This window comes from Rhinichthys klamathensis, unplaced genomic scaffold (genome assembly GCF_029890125.1).
Source record: "Rhinichthys klamathensis goyatoka isolate OS25496 unplaced genomic scaffold, OSU_Roscu_1.1 h1tg000571l_1, whole genome shotgun sequence".
NCBI lineage: Eukaryota > Metazoa > Chordata > Actinopteri > Cypriniformes > Leuciscidae > Rhinichthys > Rhinichthys klamathensis.
Genome location: NW_026607037.1, coordinates 104471 through 124972, shown reverse-complemented (window position 1 = coordinate 124972; position 20502 = coordinate 104471). Strand labels below are relative to the sequence as shown.

The 20502-nt window shown below is 37.5% G+C and overlaps 1 protein-coding gene across 1 annotated transcript in view; it reads left to right on the top strand.

The window, feature by feature from the left end:
• The window catches only part of LOC130075288 (corticotropin-releasing factor receptor 1-like), a 129573-nt gene that overhangs the window by 29672 nt on the left and 79399 nt on the right, over positions 1 to 20502 (top strand). The window contains exon 2 of the mRNA XM_056239873.1: positions 17484 to 17571. Coding sequence (XP_056095848.1) covers positions 17484 to 17571 — 88 coding nt within the window. The remainder of the gene's footprint in view (positions 1 to 17483; positions 17572 to 20502) is intronic.

Genomic DNA, 20502 nt, shown 5'->3' with positions numbered 1-20502 from the left:
CAGAGGTCCACCTACAACAGTTTTACCTAAAATCCTGTGAGAAACACTGGTATTGCTGTTCCAATTGAGCTTATAGTTTTTTTAGGGGGGTTCATCACGGTGGAGTAGCTATAGTTTAATTGTATTAATAAATTACAATTTTGCACTTTTATCTGTTAGCTCTCACTCGTTCCTACTCACTTATTACATGGCACACTTATTTATTTATTTTTCTTTGTTTGAGGGGGGGGGGGCGCGAAAATTGTTGCTGCATACCCCTCTGACACTGGGTAGTTGCGCCCCTGATCCGACAGCCCCTTTAGGTTTAGATGGAGGGAAAGCTGAAAGCAAATCCCGAAAGAAAGAAAAAAACACACAAGCCATACAAAAGTTTTTACATACATTTGCTAATTTGTGCAGTGGAAATACAAGTCAGTTGCTTTTGAGCTTATTTTCATGTAGTGAGTAGAGTCAGTCTTCTCAGTTAGGTTTATTGCTGAAATTATATAAAAGAGAAATTGACAATAATTCACCTATGAGTTTAAATCACAGTAAAATGTTTCTGTTGACAAATGTTAGATTGTATTTTAAGATCCTTTAAATTGCATGTGTGAGGCAAATAAAGGTTGCGAGACAAATTAAGGTTGCAAGGCAAATTAAGGCCACATTTACACGAGAAAGATTTACTAAAAACGTAGCGTTTTTCGTGTACAGATGACAACATTGTCAAAACGATCCCCATTCACACGGATCAACGAAAACAATAAAAAACGCTGTATTATGCCTGCCACTGCCAGGCCAGTAGTTGACGATGTCACTTTGTAAAGAAACACTAAATGGCTTTAGACTGAACACGTAATACGCATGAGCATGACTTCACCGTTTTTATGAATTCACATTTTTGTAGTTTACACAGAGACAATGACGGTATCGTTTTCACAAGTTTGCATTTTCAGGCCGCCAAAACGCCATTGTCGTGTAAATGAAAACTACACAAAATGTATTGTCACGTGAGGTTGCAGGAAGGCAGACGGAGACGAGGATATATTTCCAACACGAAGGTTTAATGATAATTGATAGCAGAACAGGCAACAACACACACTATACACAACGTAGATCGGACAAAGACTGACTGAACAGACGGAACTTAAATGCAAACACAGATGACAATGATTGACTGAACACAGGTGATACAGATGAACTGATAATGACAGTGAAGATGCGTGATGTGATGACAGGTCCAATGAAAACAAACTAAACAAAACTCAACTGTGACAATTGTATTGTTTGTGTATGTATTTATTCCGTCATTTATTATCTATAATAGCGTAATGTTGACTGCATTTGTCAAGTTCAGCCATTCATTTATTTCAGTGTTAGTTTTTAATTGTTATCCCTTTCATACACACATTTTATTCTTTACTGTTGTTTGAAAGTGTAAAAAAGTATATTTGTCATTTAATTGAATTTTCTTTTATTTGTTTGCACATTTTTGGTGTCAGTTTAATGTGCACTCTTGCAAACCTTTATCTGACAATGTTTGTCCCTTATATTCTTGTTCTTTGCAGTAGTTGGATCAATTGGACCGTAGCAGTCTGAAAAATCATGTAGCTGAGTGTTTAATTATCATGAATTTTAATTGAAAACAAATCTTTTTGAAAAAGAAAAAGAATATTTAAAGGCTCAAGAGTGCAGTGAAATCAGTGATCAGTATCATAAGCTAAAAGCAGTTCTATTAACCCATAGAACATTTAATAAAAAGACTTTATAGTACATCTGGCTCTCAGATTTAAATCCCCAAAGACTAAAACTGTCAGATTGAGCTGTGGGATCACACTAGCTTTATGCTTTCAACCAGCAGCCTGGCATCAATCCCCAGGATTTCTAGCCTTTGTATTCCAAGATCATCCTTCCTTTGCTGGCCGGTGATCTCCAGTGCCTGTGGCTCAGCAGCCCGTTGTGGAGATTTTTGTGGAAGGATCCGGGTTTATGCTTGAACAGCACACTGCTTTAGACAACACAACGCCTGGCACCAGCAAATCAAGCCATTTGTCTCAGCGCAGGCTAGGCCAGCGGACAGAGGAGAAGCGTGTGGAACACACCGCTACATGTGCGTGTGCACGGTGTTCTTGTGTGTTAAAGGCTATTGTTAGAGCAGGATTACACATTACAAATGGTGCTGCCAGTGAACTGCTGCCAGTCTCCTCAGATGACCTCAGAGAACTGACCACTGTAAGAAAAAATGATGAGGACGTTGAAGATCTCAATGAAGAAGTTGACAAAGGACACGAAGCACCATGTGATTACCCCAAGTGGTGCAGAAACAACAAAACCATTGACTTTGTTCTTCTCTATGATAATTTAGCCATTTTGGGGAATGAGCTTGTTCTAAAACCTACCTTGGAGTGGAATTATAATTATAATGGAATTACAAACCATAATATCTAATTTCAGACAACGGCAAAACAGGGTCAACACAACGCTTACGGTTGTTGTCCTTACTGGTATGAGAACAGAATCTCCAGGGCCAGAAATTCAAATGGACTGAGTCAGATTGAGATAGTTTTGCATAATACTGTATGTGTGTTCTCTTAAACCCCAGCTCTGAAATATTTAGTTATTCACAAATTAAATGCTTCAATAGTAATTTTAATATTACATTGGGATGGACATTGATAGTCCTTCTGGCACACCAATATTTTCTGACGACTAGCCGGGACAGAAATTCCAGAAACCGGTGTCTGATTTTAATAATTCTAGAACTCTCATTTATCAGAAAATAATTTGTTCAAAAAAAGTTTTTTTATTTTTTTTTTATTGGAAAGTTACCCTAGTGAAAAATAAATGTACCAAAATGTATTTGATGTTTGTATTTTGAATGTAATTTATTTCATGCTAAGTATACTACAAATACATATTAATGTACTTCAAGCATTATGAAATTAAATAAGGTAATTATTTGTAGTATCCTTATAAAATAAATGTATTTTAAATACATTTTTGTATAGGGTTTTTTCACTAGGGTATTTATGAATGAAATTTAGATGGAACAGTAACGTCATACGCATAGAAAGTATTGTAAATGCAAATGCAAAAAAATAAATTAAGCCATTTATTCCATAAATGTAATATTATCTGTACTTCCAACCCGATCTCACGGCAATTCGTACGAATTTTACGAGGTGGCTAATTTGTAACAATTCGTACGACCTCACTCGTACGAATTAGTAAGATTTTTGCTAAATCGTACATATTTTACGAGTTGCCCAATTCGTATGAATTCGTACGAATGACATACCCCTGACCCCGCCCCTAAACCTACCCATCACGTGGTTTTAGACAAATCGTACAAATTCGTACGAGTGAGGTCGTACGAATTCGTACGAATTAGCCACCTTTTAATAACTCGGACAAATTTGTACGAATTGGTCGTGAGATAGCGTTGGTACTTCAAAGGAATTATTCACATTTATAAATCTCAAGAGTTGTTTTTTTGTAAAAAGTTTTGTGTTGAGATGCTGTCAATATGGTAATATTTATTGTATTCTTCAGAGTCAATCCACACATACAAAAATGTACAGTATGTATAGAAAGAAGGGATTACTATAGAGCAAATACAGTTTACACTTTTGGCAAAGTGATGCTAAATGAACAATTGTGGGAACCTCTGTAGAGCAAAAAATACAAAGCATAGCATGCATGCAATTCTGGGTTTTTCTGATCTTCGTAAAATCATAGTGTTCTCATTAACAGTAACTATCTTTTTTATTATTATTATTTCCTATATAGGAGTCAAAAATACAATGCAAAATTGTAAAAGGAACTGGATACACTCAGTCTACCTGACTCCCTAGAAATTTCATAATAAATGTGTAATACTAACAGAACCCAAATCAATTACAATAAAAGCAAACAAACAAACAGGGTTCAGTACAGTGTACTGTAATAGCATCTTTGCATTTTGATTGACAGCAATAATCTCTGATGATGTCTATTACAGGGTTTCCGTTGTCCGGTAATTACCGGACATTGACCGAAAAAAAAAATGAAATGTCCGACAAAATTAAATCTCTCCGGTCAAATTGTCCGATTAAAATTGCGTAATAATCCCGCCCCGCTAACACAATATGAATTTGAGAATAAGCCTAAAATGTATAAAGCAAAAATACACCGACCTTTGGCTATGTTATAAAGGAACAGGCTCTACCGTTTGCAAGTTATTAAACAACATCGCATGCTGCATTTCAAATAAAGTGCACGCCTAAACGGCTGTAATATAGACCTAAACAACGAACGATTGAGTGAGATGTTTCAAATATGGCCAGACCCAGGCAGGCTAGCCTTAAAAGCTTTTTTCAGAGGCCAGACGCGACGGACGATGGTGAATCAGGAACATCTCATTATATAGATCAGTGTTCTAATCCACGCACTCGTTAGCTACAGTTTTTTTTTCTCTCATCAAAACTGAATAGCCTATGTTCATCAGTGGTTACAGCCTATATCAAGCAGGGACACGTTTGTGTGCATTTTATTTAGTGATTTCACCGGAATGAATAGAGAGTCTCTGCAACGGCGGTAGATTGAAACGCGTGTCCGAGTGAAGATTGCTTAACTTGCGCAGCGCGTCGTCCATGCAACAGATAGCAGCGGACACGAGCGCTCAGCTTGATTTAAAAAACAACAGATTTTAGCGCTAGATCTCTTATTTAATATAGCGAACTAAATGAATGATCTGCTAGTTAACTGGAGATGTTTTATTTATTTGTATTATCCGTGCCTCAATGTTTCAAAAAGTGAATGTGTGTGAAACTAGTAAAAAACAATTGGTGTTGATTGATGCCAATCGGACGTTCATGTTTTTTTTTCGTCTATTTGAAAGTTAGGCTAATAATAACATGTTGCATTCTATACGGCCTGATTATGTAATTTTTTAAGTTACATAGCCTGCCTCCAGTTTTCCTCAACTTGACTAATTAAGAGGCGATATTTGACCGGCATATATCATCAAAATGTCCGTAAAACGAAACCTCTGCTGGTCACTTTGACCGGCACCATTTTTTTTTCAAGCGGAAACTCTATTATATAATTACCATTTCTCTGAGTTCACAAATTCTTTATTTATTTATTTTTTTACATAAAAGAGCCCCATTGATCCTTTTTTATTTTAAAGAAAAGGTAAGGATTTCTGTTTTGGATATTTCGGTTACAAATGCTTTCCAGTCTTCTAAAGTGGGTGAAGTAGGTTGAAGCCATTTATGAGTAACAGCCTTTTTGGCTGAAACCAGGAATATATGAAGAGTTCAGATGCAAAAGCCTCTAAACGCCACCTCCGTCAAAAATGAGAAAATGACATTGAGTGAAAGCTATCTGAACATAGTACACGTTCAACAAATATATTTGCTTCAAATCCTCTAAATCTCAGCCTCAGCCCATTCAGAAATATCAGTTTGTCGGCAAAAGCCTCTAGACGCCACTTCCCTTTGGCAGCAAAAGCCACTACATCCCGAGAACCAATCAGAAGGCGCGAATCATACAGGCTGTTTCAATAGAGCGGCGCGCGGAGGAGACGGATTTTTTGAGACGGCTGAGGAGATTGTTTTGGATTCAGATTTTTTACATTTTTAAAATGGAGTACGATGAAATGAATGAGCCTGTCCTACTGACATCAAATGGCAGAAGAAAACGTCGTTTACCTCAAAACTCTTCCCGTTACAAGGCAAAAGAAAATCTGTACAGTGGAATGTTACTCTGTTCTACTTGATTATACACTACACTATTTGAATCGCCAATTCTTTTTTGCCAATGTGGTTATACTGTGTGAATCGGGGAGGCTTTTGTCTTTATTCAGACAGGGCAGAAAGGTGACTGCAGAGAAATGGGGTGGGATCTGCAAATAATCGCAGATCTCATTCAGCCCCCCTGTAAAGAGGTTTGTCTACTGTTTAGTTTTGAAATTAATGTGCTCTAATCTTTTTCAGTGTTTCTAGTTACATTTTTTGTGATTATACAGCTATTTACTATATCTTATCCCAAAGAGGTGGATTTAGAGGTTTTTGCGAAAAAAGCACAAGTGGATTTAGCTGTTTTTGACGCAAAATAAAATCTAATTTGTTAAAAATCACTGAATTGACTAAAGTGACATTTTTGAAAAAAAAGTTATTTTATTCACTGACTAGTAACCTTATCAGTACCTTAAAAATATAACTACTGGACGTGAACATAGGAGCCTGATAAAAAATGCTCATTTAAAGAAAATAAGTCTGACGGATTTAGAGGGTTTTGCATCTGAACTCTTCATAATTAGTTTTGTGCAAATCTGGGTTCAACAAATATAACACATTAAACTGGAATGGAATTTTAACTTTTAATGTAAAAAATTAAATCCTATGTACATCTTTCCAAAATAGGAGAATAACTGGACATGCCCAGAATATATTATGATGATTTGATACTTCTGAATTACAGCATCTCTCCAACACACTGACCTTATTTCGCTATGGCACTTTTGAGCCAGGGAAATAATTTTTTTTAAATCGAATTACATTTTTCCTAGCAAATAACTTCCATTGGTGGGAGCCTATATAGTTTTCATTTGGATTTACATGTTTTTAACCAAGCCTCTTCTGCTATAATCATGTTTCCTTCCTTCTCCAATTTATTTCTGACATAGGAGGTAGATTTTGATTCATGATTTTGAGGACAGTGATAAGATTACCTTACTAATTGTAGTATAGCCTTACATGCAGACAAGAATCTACACAAAATCATTTTGTTCCCAATTCCCCTTCTTGTTCATTGTTGAGTGGAAGTAGTGTCTTATTTTAAAGTATCTATACACGTCGTTATTTCCCAACCCGAACCGATTCTTAAATTATTGAAAGGTAAAAAAAAAATGTTTGTTAGAATAGTATGATGTAACTCCTTTCTTAATCCATTTCTTAAAAGTTTTGTTTAGATTATTTGCGCTGAAGTCTGTATCAAATGCACACCACCTTGCTATTTTAGAGCCTCTTTCAATTCACATTTTTTCAATTACTGTGGCCCATATTTCTAAAGTAGTAGTTCATGGATTTTTGTAAGTCATGGTAAGTCATGGTCACATGTAAATCGGGCATTATTTAATTTCAGCCCACCTTTACTCCACACCTGTCCCAAAATCACTTTCGTTTTGAGACTCAGGAAGTTGGCGATAATGGAGCGTGGTTTTGTACTGTCCGTAGGTTTTGGCGCCAGAGTTCTATGAGCCCTCTGAATATGTAGGTCCATCAATGGGTCAAGTCCCAGCCCATCCTTCAGAAATTCTTCAATTAACTTAATGATGAACTATTTTCACTGCCCTCTGGAACTCCATAAATTCAAATGTTATCCCGTCTAGACCTGCCCTCTTGATCTTTTAGCCTAGCCTCAAGCTGAGTCTGAAGTTTTAGCAGGTCAGACAGCACCTCTCCTGTCAGTTGTATTTGTTCCTTGGTATCCGCGATACAACCATCAGTTTCCTCAATCATCTTGTTTGTATTGCTAAAATCCTCAAAGTCCACTGGTTTTTCATTATTTTTCTTCCTGAATTCTCTTAGCTCTTTGAGTATCTTCCCCGGGCTAATTTCCCTTCACTCAAAAAAATGAACGAGGAAGGTTGTGCACTTTACATAATATATTTATATTTAGTTTACTTATAATAATTGTGTTTTTTGACTTGAAATGTTTTTTTCTATTAAGGTCCACGTAATTATGTCTCAACTTAACAGTACAAAATCCTAACGCGTTGCCTAAACACAAACCATTTATGTTAAGTAAAAAATTCTTACATCCAGAGGGTGGCAGTATAGTGCGAGCCAACTGCCATTTTGCCCGAACTTAATTTGATTGTGTTCAATCTGCTTAAATATGTAACATTAAAGTTTACTTAATCCGCTTGTGTTGGATTACATGATTGATTTCTGTTGCATTATATGAAACTGGGCAGTGCTTGTTAGTTCCCAGCATGCTTTGCATATGGTTGAATTAAGAGAGAATAAATGTTAAAATTAAGTGTTATTTTATGTTGTTTTGAGAAAATGAAAAAAGGGGAAGACTTGATTGTGCTTAATTGTGTTTAATGTTCAATTACATTGCAATTATTAGTACCATTTAAATTACAGTGGTTACCATTGTGGAGAAGAGTGGAGCATTTGGTTAGCCTGAAAACTGATTCAGCAATACTCACAGCAAATGCTTAGGTTGATATAGCATGTAAATCTTATCATTTAAAATGTTAAAAGGTGCCATTGGTAGCCAAGAGTTGGCTATAGGCTCGAAATGTATTAATGGACACTATAATAAATTATATTCCATTGGATGAATGAATATATGAATTTGAATACCTGAATCATATCAGGGAGCCTTTTTAAATTCGCTGACAATATTAAATTAAACTGTGCCCAACCATAGTAAATAAGTTGAATCAACCTTAATACATTAAATTGACCCAACGTAAGTACATTAAATTGGAATAACATAATTGCATAATGCTGAAATAAAGCAAGTTAATCATGTGGAAATCCTTTCCATGATTTTTTTACGTTCATTCAAAGAGTTATTTTTTGAGTGTAGCAATAGCATGCTGGAGAGTGGTCGGCTACATTTCGCCAGTTGCTTCTCCGGTTTCTTAGTGCCAGGGTTTGTCATTAAGATTTTGTACAACGTTTAGTTTCAATCCACTAATTTGATTGGACAAGAGGTGTTCCAAGAGTTCCCGGAATGCTGATGTATTGTAACTGCACTGGAACATTGTATTGTTTATATCACCATTCCAATTCTATTGTTTGCAACATTCTAAACATTTGCAGTCGCAGAGCAAACATATAGACAGTACACTACCATTCAAAAGTTTGGGGCAAGATTTTTTTATGTTTTTGAAAGAAGTCTCTTATGCTCACCTTTTTAAGGCTGCATTTATTTGATTAAAAATAGAGCAAAACAGTAATAAATTATCATTTTATAATAATAATATGTTTTAAAATGTATTTTATTTCAGTGATGACAAAGCTACATTTCTTAGTATCATTACTCCAGTCTTCATTGTCAAATCATATGATTTATTGCTCAAGAAACATTTCTTATTTTTATCAATGCTGAAAACAGTTGTGCTGCTTAATATTTTTGTGGAAACCACAAAAATGTTTCAGGAATCTTTGATGATAGGCTTAGCCAAGTCTTTCATGAAAATCACAGCCTCTGTTAGTCTCAATGTTTATTGTAAATGTAATAATTTTTTATGAATAAAATACTGTATCTAGCACACTGACCTGGCTTTTGCAAACATGGGTTGAGTCGAGTAGCTGCCACCTCTGTGTGGCAGCGATAAAAGACTTGTATTGTGACCAAGTCTGGTTATTGTTTGCTAGAAAAATGCTTTGTCGTATTACACACAACAGCTCAGTGCCGGACTTTCCTTTCCAATTGCGCTTACAGTCTGTTAGATTGAATCTGAAGAATTTCAGTATCAAGAGCAACAAGAGGGTGGAAATATGAGAGGAGAAAAAGAGCAGGGATAGATGGCAAGACAGAATCAGAAGGAAAGAGCTGGATATCGTTCAGTGTAGTTTGGACATAGCTAGTTAAAATGTGGCTTCTTTATCCTCTCAGACTGAAAGGAGGATTAGATGTTTGATTCTTTGCCCAAAATAGACCTGCCTCGGAGAAACATGCAATGCTGGATAGAATTTGATCTTCTCTAAGCTGCTCAACAATGGCTTCTAAAGAGCCAGTCTTATAAAGTTCTGCTAGAATATAGATCAGTTATACGGGTGGGAGATGAAATTGCATTTCCTTTACACCCTATTTGCAAGTCACAATGGGGAGATAGAAAGCAACGGTTAAGAGCCATTAGGTAAATTTACTATAAGATGCCATATTTCATATATCATTCCCTCATAAATAGTTTATATACTGTGCCAGAACATGGGGAATTCTGTCACATCTCATTCCTGGTTTAACCAAGCATCTAACAGCTTATTCCCAACATATACCCCAGAGAGTGCTGTATTTTAGGATGTTCCAGGGGAAATTATGAATTATGGCTGTCAATAGGTTTTACTTTTGTTTGTGTGTGTGTGTGTGTGTGTGTGTGTGTGTGTGTGTGTGTGTGTGTGTGTGTGTGTGTGTGTGTGTGTGTGTGTGTGTGTGTGTGTGTGTGTGTGTGTGTGTGTGTGTGTGTGCGCCCGTGTGTTTAAGAAAAGAAAGTGAATGATACTTTTTGTCATATGATCTGTGGATGATATTTCATGCCTGGTAATTAAATTTCACCACACAAAGCTTGCAATTGACTGTGACCTCTGTTATCTAGTTACCAAATCAATAATTTGCTGTTAGCTGTTTTTCTGGGAGAGATTATTGTTCTCAGAACTATCCAAACTTGTGATAAACAAGCACAAGCATCTGATCTTGGTGAGTCTGAGGTAATTAATTATTTGTTTGTTTATTTTATTGTATTATTTATCTATTTTTTTTATTTTATTATTGATCCATATTTTATTTTATTATTGATCCATATTTTATTTTATTATTGATCCACATTTTATTTTATTATATATATATTTTTATTATTATTATTGTGTTTTGTTTTTAAACAATGATAAACAAATATAAGGTACAGTTTAAAAATGAATCATCATCATCATCATAATGGCCACTTAAGTAATATTAATGATAGTGCTAAATGATATCCAGTATGAATTAAAATGAACATGTTTTTGGTCAATGAAGGGGTACTTGAGCCTTCCTCACAGGGCTTTGGTGCAATATTTAACAACATTTTTTGAGAATTATAAAAGCTAATTTTTATCATCCTTCAAACTTAACAGCTTATTTCAAATAGCCGCAGAGCTTTTTCATCCTTGCTTTTTTAAATGACCTAGGTTTCTGCTAAAGATTTCTTGCTCTTCTCAGGCTGTTAGTAGTCTTTCCTTGTCCACTATTCTTCAGGGACCGGCCCCGTACATGCGTGATAGGGGAGTTCTCACCTCTGCTTTGCAGAAGGGTGTTCCTTTGAGGTCAATCTCAAAAGTTCCTTGAGAGAGACAGAAGGAGGCAAAGGCCATGAGGTGAAGGAGTGTTCTTTGTTTGAAATGTGAAGTGGGATTTAGTAGTTTCACACCTACAGCATGTAGAGAAGATATACTGGAACAACAACAGTTCATATCTGGGCTTGATGCCTTTTCATTAGTTCGGCTCTATCTTGTTTCTGAGGACAAGGGCGTAGGTTTAGGGGGGGACGCTAGGTACTAGTCCCAATCAATATTTTGAGATGACAAATTTGTCCCCACCAATATTTAGCAAGCTCCTTTGAACTGCTATTTTGATATTTGCGCTGCTATTTGGATCGATTCCAACGTCCAGGACGACGACAGTACAAGATACGCCGTAATTTGATTGGCGGCGGGGTATCTGACAGGCAGGCTACACGCGCGGGCCGGGACTACTTTTTATGCTTGCACTCACTGGCAGCGAGCGGGTGGTGTGTGCGTGTGTGTGTGTGCGCGTGACGACGCCGACGGTAAGTTACCAGGGCTCTCTGCCTGCCATATACAAAGGCCAGAGTAAAACATTTTAATATTCCGTTTTTTGTCCCTTTTTGTACTTTGTAGACCAGCTATGTCACCCAAGAAGAAGAAAGGGGACATACGAAGCTTTTTCATAAAGCAGAGTGTAAGTAGGCACAAATAACTTGCCACACAAATAGTGACTGACCAGGCTTTCAAATGCAGATTCTACTGTGGAAAATAGTATTAACTGGTGATCCTGGTTACCCAGGATATTGTTACAGTTAAACCTAGCTTCTGCAATCTTTCAAGGTTAGGAGCATTAATTAGGGGTGTGCAGCACGGATAGACTCATAGAAGTCGCTGATCATGATAGAATGCTACGTTAAGTCACTGAATGTTTTAGCCTACCTTAACTTAGAATCTTGCAGTCATAAACAGTGGATCATCTGAGACATTTTTCGTTTCTACATTCTGTTTATGTAATGTATTGTGAGTGTAGCCTACTTGCTAGACACATGTGCTGGAAAAACATGTTGGCAATGTTAAAAAGGCAAAAGTTAACACTGTTGGTTATTCAAATATAATGAATCATTATTTGATTGATAATATCCAAATAACAATATCTGGTAGGAGGGTTAAACTTGCTAGCCAGGATAGACTACAAAATTAATTAACCATTTTGTATGCAGGGAAGACAGCATCAAACCACAACAGATTTACATTAATTTAGCAGACACTTTTTATCCAAAGCGACTTACAATTGAGAACAATAGAAGCAGTAAACCTAGGATAACAATATGCAAGTTTTATGACCCTTCCCAGTTTAATCTAATGTACTTTTTTTTAAGAATAGAATATATCAATAGAATTTGATATAGAATAGAAGATACAATTTTAGTATTAATAGAATACTGTAATAATGGATAATAATAATAATGGATTTGTTAATCCACAAAACCATGTCCCATTCATATTTAAATTGCTTTGAAATATAAACATGATGTGTTGAATGCATACTATGATATGTGTGTATCACACGTGTGTATCACCCAGGTATTAACGTGAGTGTGAGTATGAGTATTTGTTAGAGGTACTGGAGGGTAAAAAGTGTTTATAATAGAAAAAGGTTATTATATTTATTTATTTAGATTTGTTTTGCTCCACAAGTTCTGAAAGTACTTCCTTGTGACAGTATTTTTTGTTAGTGTAAATACTAATGTACATAATAATTTATGTTAAATAAAATGTTTGGTTGTTCAGCATTACACAGTCTCAGGTTTTTATTGTTTGAGAGTGTATTTTTGCTCTTTATTGACAGTATACAGGATGGTGTATCGGGGTCAGGATACAATATAATGAGATGAAGTAGATTCACTTATGTGATATTCTGTATTGCCAGCAGTCTGAAATGACAAAGGAAATCGCCATTAAAGCACTGTTACTTATCTTACAACAAAATAATTCCCGGGGGGGGGGGGGATGTCCCCACCAAAGCTGAGACCAAACCTACGCCCATGTCTGAGGAGAAGCATCAGAGATATGTCTAAGAGCCTCCCTGTGGAGACTGTGGAGTTTTGAGAATATTTGAGACAGTAATGTGTGTTTTGCACTGTTCTTTCGAACGAGATCAAAATACACTGGTGTTCTCCTTGCTAAAAAGATCAAATTAGGCGTATATGAATGTATATACTGGTTATAGCTTGTTTATGATGATTAGTGCTAATTTGGTGCTCATCTAGCTGGTGCAGTTTAATTTACTCATTTTAATTCACATAACCACAAGTTTATTTCTCTACCAATCTGTCAAGAAGAGAAAACACTCTGTCCATTTTCTCCCTGCTCTGTCTCTCTGAAACTTCATGTGCTCCCTAAATATCTCGATCAGCTCATCCTCTCTGTCTCGTTTTCTCTTGGCTGGTGCTGGTTCCTTGTTCTATCCTTCGCGGCCGGTGAAAGAAAGACGGTAGGCAGGGTTGCCAGGTATGTGCAACAAAAGTAGCCCATAAAACCCATCGGCTCTTCTCCATCACCAGGCGGCCGAATTGGGGATGTTTTGGAGCGTCAAATTGTACTTGGGGGGTGGAACTCAACCCACGGAAAAAATGTTTACCCGCGGCAACAACGTAAAAGTATCTGAATTGCGCGGGAAAACCTCGGACTTGGCAACACTGACAGTAGGCCACATTAGAAAGATCCTTTGAATAGGCTTTATGCCGAGCGTCATGTGACCAAGCCGGAAAACAGATCACATCGCTTCCGATTCAGGTCGTTTGTATGTGCTTCATGATTTTTTTTGCGGTTTTACTCAAGATAACTTAAAAGGAGCAAGCAAAAATGAGCATAACCAATGTGCATGTGCAGATTGATATTTAAACGTTTTTTAATTTTTCTTCTTCACACTAACGTTTAGATATTTAAATAGCATAAAACACCAATAACAAAGTGAACTTAGTAGGTTAGCTGATTACCTTAAAAATCCATAGATATCGGAGTTAGTTCTTACGGCCGTTAACACTTTCTCTGACAAGCGGATGCAATGAGACCCGTTTTCCGGTTTGGTCACGTGACGCTCGGCATAAAGCCTATTGGGACAGCCTTCGTCATGCCGCTGTGACGCAATCGGTCTTCAAATACGGCCTTTGGAGGATGCAGCCCCTGAATTGGGACACAGCTTATTTTTTGGTTTTGTGACAGAGCCCTGACACTCCTGTTTTGTTCATGTCTCGTTTTGTGTGAGCACATGGCTTGTGATTTGTTTTACTGGACATGTGCTTGTTTTTTTTTGTCATGTTTGGTGTGAGCACATGTCACAAAGAAACATGACAAGCCTATTCTGTTGATTGTCTAACCCCGTCCATCTTGTTACCTGATTATTGATTCATTTGCCCCATCTGTCCTCCCTCGTTACCTGCTTTGTTTGCTCTCCCTATTTATTCTCCTTGTCTTTTCAGTCATGTGCTGGTTTGTTGTCTAAGGTAACCTCATGTTTCTTGTTTCCTGCCAAGTCCAGTCTGTAAAGTCTTGCTACCTGTCTTGGTTTCCCCTGCGGGGTAGTTTTTGTTTTAATTTTTTACTTAATAAAAACCCATTGTCTTGCACTTGTCTTGTCTTGCATTTAAATTCTTTTTATATTTTATGCATTTTAACACTTTCAAATTTGTATTTATTGGTTTGTTTATGTGTTAGATTTATGTTTTATCCCTTTCATACACATTTTTTGTTGTCTATTTTATTTATTCACAAGTAATTACAAACTACCAAAACGTTTTTTTTATATATAAATAATAATAATAAAAAAGATGGATAAACAGCAGCATTTAACTAAATATATTATTTTCTTTATCTAGGCTGGCATCTTTGCAGGAAGTCGTGAGTCATTTGTTTGAATTAGTTCATTTAAATGATTCACTTAAATGGCTGAATTGCTAAAATGAATCAGATTCTAAATGCTTCAAAAGTGAAGGATTGTTACTGGACAAGTTACACTATTATGAACAGCTGAAGTACCTTCAGGCTACTGAAATATGTTGTTAAATTAGTAGCGTCACTATTTTTAGTTAGTTACTCCCCTGCTGGTCATGTCAGCATGAAGCTCTCTAGCGGTTTGTCAAGTTTTTGTGTGTGTGTACAGTATGGGTTGAAGCCCTGGGTAATCCTGTCCAGCACATGGGTTCTACAATGGCCCTACAGTGATGGTGGCTGAGGTTGATGAAGTGAAACTGTTGTGAAAGTGACAAGAAAGTCTGAAGACACAACCGTCCCTCGACACAAAGCCAGCCTTCAGCACCCTTGCGGAACAAGCAAGCCAGGATGAGGTCTGTGACAGAGACAGCAAATGGATTGGGAGAGCCAGAAAAAAAATAGCAAGAGCATTTGGGATGTTTCTGGAAGGACCCGAGGAAAAGGCAGTTCAAGGCTTCAAGAAGATTACTGCCAAGTGAGTCAGCAGCTGACCAGCGAGATGAGTGTTAGTCTGCCAGCTCATAAAATACACCAGGGGCTGTATTTCTTCCGTTTTTCCCTCCTCAGTCCCTCGCTAGTTTGAGTATGTGCTGTAGACGATCTTTAGAGCTGTCAACACTGAACTCTGTAAACCTGTCCTCATGTGACTGAGGTCAGAGACCAGTAGACAAGTAGACAGCAGAAGGCAGGCTGTTCACCTCATGCCACTGGGAACTTTCAGTCATTTTTAAACAGCTAGTAAAAATTGTAGCGCTAAGTTGAAAGTCCTCACTCTGCAAGACAATGCTGCTTTCCGTTGACATAATGCGTTTGTGGTGATGGTGTAAATTTTCATGGTTTCATTATGGGGTGTGGATGGATCATCCAGCTCGACCTGAAAGCTTTTCGAGGTCATGTGGCCATGCGGGGCCTGCAAACTTTATGACTCAATCCCTCTGAGAATGGAAGGGCAGTGTTGGATTCAGTCATAGGCTGCTGTCCCTTTCTATTTTAAGAAGGTGATATCACTTCATTTATCCCTATTGTGTGTGTGTGTGTGTGTGTGTGTGTGTGTGTGTGTGTGTGTGTGTGTGTGTGTGTGTGTGTGTGTGTGTGTGTGTGTGTGTGTGTGTGTGTGTGTGTGTGTGTGTGTGTGTGTGTGTGTGTGTGTGTGTGTGTGTGTTTTCTTTGTATGCTGTTAAGGGTATTTGCTTTCCTCGAAACCTCTGTATCCAGGGCTATGAATTAGAGATGGCCTGCTTATGCAGTCTCATAACAGCAAATCAAACATGGGCAGAATCTCTCCTGTCTCTCTTGCCATTTAAAGAGCCATTAGTCTTAAAGCTGTGGTTAAGTAAAATATGTCTAATGGATTCTGCTTGAAAAATATAAATCGCATTTAGCTCAGTTACAGGGAATCATTTAGCCAGCGTGATGTTTGAGCACAAGGGTCACGTCTGTGATTTTCCCTCTCATTTCCTGAACGTCCTTTAAAAAATACACATAAAATAAGTAACTGAGTCAAAAATATTGTGTATAAATATATTAAACATCAGACTCAACATTGTAGTAGATATTTGCCACGGTTTAGTCTGACTTTAAAAAAACCAACTGGTCTGAAATCAGTTGGAATGAAGGGTTTACATGACAGTTTTAAAAGATGAATTACTGTTTAAGTCTGACTGAAATGTAACCTTTTAAAGTGCAAGAAACATACAGTTAGGGCAATACATCAATATTACCAACAACAATAATAATAATAATTAATTTTTAAGGAACATCATACAACCAATACATTTTATTCATATTTTCCATGTTTTTATACAGTATATTGTTCTATTGTCCTTATTTGACAAAAACAGAAATGCAAATGAATTTACATATTTTCATTTGATTACATATTTATATATATATATATATATATATATATATATATACAGTAGTCAACATTTGACTGTGGATCAAAAAGTTAATCAAAGTTGTCCTATATATATTAATATTATATTAAATTGTTAACGTTTAATGAAATAATTACTTTAATTTTAATGATACACTTGTATTAAATTTAAAAAAGGAAAACACACAATTTGAAAACAATACAACTGATTTCATGGGGCCCTAAATTATAAATAAATAAATAAAATGAGCTTATTCTGTGAAGTTTTTACTTGTAAACTATTTGTTTGAGGTCTGACAAATATGTGAAATTTCCTTCCACGTTAATGGTTAATGGTGTGAAATGACTATTGTGATAAATATCAGTATCAAATGATAAAATATTGTGATAATGTTTTTGTCCATATCACCCAGCTGCAGTAAGAAAGTAAAGTTTCACGTCTTAAATGTCAGTCTAGCTAGTGTTTGACTTCAGAAGCACAACAGTGTCCCCGGGCGCACCTGCATTATCATAAGACAGATGTTGACCTGCTTTACTATTTCATTGTATGCCGTGTCTTGTTATGTGTCCAGATGGATGCTAAAGCCACACTTTTGTTGTCCCCCCACAAATTTCCTTTTTTTTTTTTTGCACCACCGTTGCAGGTGTTGACCATCTGGATTACACTAATCTCCAGGGCAACAGCTGACCTGACCTGCGACGCTCTGCTCCTACTCTCCACAAATCTTACAGGTAAGTCTCCATAACTGATCTGAAACCAATTTTGCTTGGTGGTATGTAAGGCTAAGGTTTGGGGAAGCATGGTCATAGATCAGTTTTCCGTGTCAACTTAATGGCCTCTGGTGTTAATGGTCTTCCTTTTGAGGTATTGATAAATTGTCATGCCGGCAGATGGGATTTGTGGTTAAGCTGCATATCACCAGTACATCTGAAAATGGATTCTGTTGACCTAGAGAACCTTTTACGGAACACATTTCCAGGAGATTTTGGTCTTTATTCATGTCGTTTTAAACCTGTATGGCTTTCTTTTGTTCTTTTTTCATGACATGAGTGTGAGTAAATGATAACAGAATAATTTTTTTTAAATTAAACTTTCCCTTTAATATAAAATAATACTATTTAAATCATGACAACTCTCAGAATAGTTTTAGCATGTTATTGAATATGGCAATGTTAATGTATTGTGTCTTGGCAATGCATTCTAGATCTACTACGTTGTTTCTGCTGCTGTTGATATGCTATATTCATGCAGCAGCAGCATACAGAAAAATACATAAATCCCGTAGCAGATCTAGGCAGGTGGTGGATTTCAAAGGAACTGATGGCATGCTGCAGGACTAGCTTACAGCAAACAATGAACCAGAGTATTTAAATGTTGAGCTAGACTGCAGGATCAACAGAGGCCGATCAGCTCGTGCCATGCAGTAATTATGTGATTGCTTGCAAATTGAATGTAAAGGGCCCAGCATATTAGTGAATATAGCAATTAATGTATTTGGTCTTGGTGGTGTAGATCCCCCCGACAAAGTAGGAACAAGAAGAATGATACAATACAAGCCAACACTCATGCCTGGTTCCAAGAGTTCTTAAAACATGCTGTTGCATTAATAGACATAGATAATCCTCACACAGAGACTATAGGAAGACAATAGGACAATACAGTCCCCCAAACAAGCAGATAGATCACCAAGACATGTACTGCTGAACATTCTTCATTAAAAAAAAAAACGAATTTCGAAGAAATTCTGCAAAGGAAACTCTGCCTACCACTTCTCCGCCAAATGTTTTTTTTTATATAATATTTGTTTGTATTAGTATTGTTAGTGGCAAGGGTGTGTAAGTGTATTGTTATTTATTATAATATTTATAATAATAATTATTATTTACAATTATTAGAAAAGGGCACAATACATTTTGAGACAAAAGGGGCAGGGGCTTGAAAGTTGTGGTGGCTGGATTCAGTTTGTTGTTTTCCACGCTGCTTTGAAAAGCCCAAGACTTACTGGGGTTTATTTTGGTTTGCAGTTGAACCAACACTCTTAAAAAAAAGGGTTCCTCGGGGTTCTATATAGAACCCTGGGGTTCCATACTTGGCCAATAGAACCCTTTACCGACAAAATGGTTCTATGTAGAACCCTTGGAGAGCAAAGAACCTTTTTTTATTAAAATGGTTCTATAATTCATGTTTTATGACTGAAGTGTAAACTAAAGATTCACGTTACACAATAATTATACACAACACATTCACAAAGCTTTTTGAGTCAAGAAGACCCATGAGAATGACTGTAGTCAAAAACCAGAGTTAACAAAATGTTAATATCTAGTCAATGTATGATTTGAGTTCCCTTTCAAGGGAACTTCGAGCTGCGTTTGAGACGCGGTGGGAACGCTCTGCGTGATTGCGTCATGAAGCACGTGTAAAATCAGTCCAATGGAAGCCCGATACGTCATAGGTGACGTCATAGACCAGGAAACTATAAAGCACCCTTGAAAACAGACCGCGACAGCTTCTGTTGTCTTCAGTAAGCGCTCTCTGTGACTCTGTCCTTGTCTATTTATTGTTGTCTGTCCGATCATTGCATATATATATATATCACTATGGCGAGCAAGCAAGATTACAAACGTTGTGTTGTCCCTTGCCCTCGTTTCATTACGGGTGGGGACACACATCAGATGTGTGTTGCTTGTTTGGGGGTGGAGCATGCCCAGTCGGTCCTCGAGGGGGCTGACTGCGAGCATTGCATGAGTTTGTCAATGAAAACTCTCCGCTCTCGCCGGGCATTCTTTGATGATGATGGTTCGGTTCGTGTTCCCCGAGGTGCGGGTCCCGCAGCTGCCGAGGCACTGCGGCGGCGTTCATCTTGGGGTTCACATATGGATCTAGTAGCGGGGTTTGAGACGGGCCCAGCCCTTTCTCAGCCCTTACCTGCTGGATCCGGTGTCCCAGCCCAGGAAGGAGCCCGCTCTGCGGTTTCTCCTCCCCAGGCTGAGACACCACTGTTGCGGCTATCCAGTTCTGAGGAACTGGATGTCGTGGATATGGGGGAATTTGAGTTTTCGCCAGCTCATACCCCTGCTGATGAGGAGCTTATGGAGGTTTTATCTCGTGCTGTTACTAAATTAAATATTGAGTGGCCAGCTGATGATATTGATGTTGAATCAAGAAAGAGTCTTTTAGATGAACGATTTTTACCATCTAGATCACGACCTCCTCGTCGGGAACTCCCGTTTTTTCCTGATCTTCACACTGAGGTGTCCAGATCTTGGAATAAACCGGCGTCTTTCAGAGTTCATAATCCTCAAACTAATAATTACAGCAAAGTTAGAGGTATTGATGATTATGGTTATTTGACGATGCCTCGTGCGGAAGAGACGCTCGCGAGCTATCTCTCCCCCGAGTCAGCGTCATCACTGAAAGCCCCGACGTTACCCACCAGACCATTAAAAAATACATCTTTACTGGTGGGTAAAGCGTATTCGGCAGCAGGTCAGGCTGCAGCTTGCTTACATACTATGTCAATATTACAAGCTTATCAGGCTGACCTGCTGAAGGACATGGATCAATGTGAGGAAGTTAGTGCTGATACTGTTCGTGAACTACGTCGCACTACTGATCTATCTCTCCGGGCCACCAAGGAGACGGCTAAATCTGTGGGCCGTTCT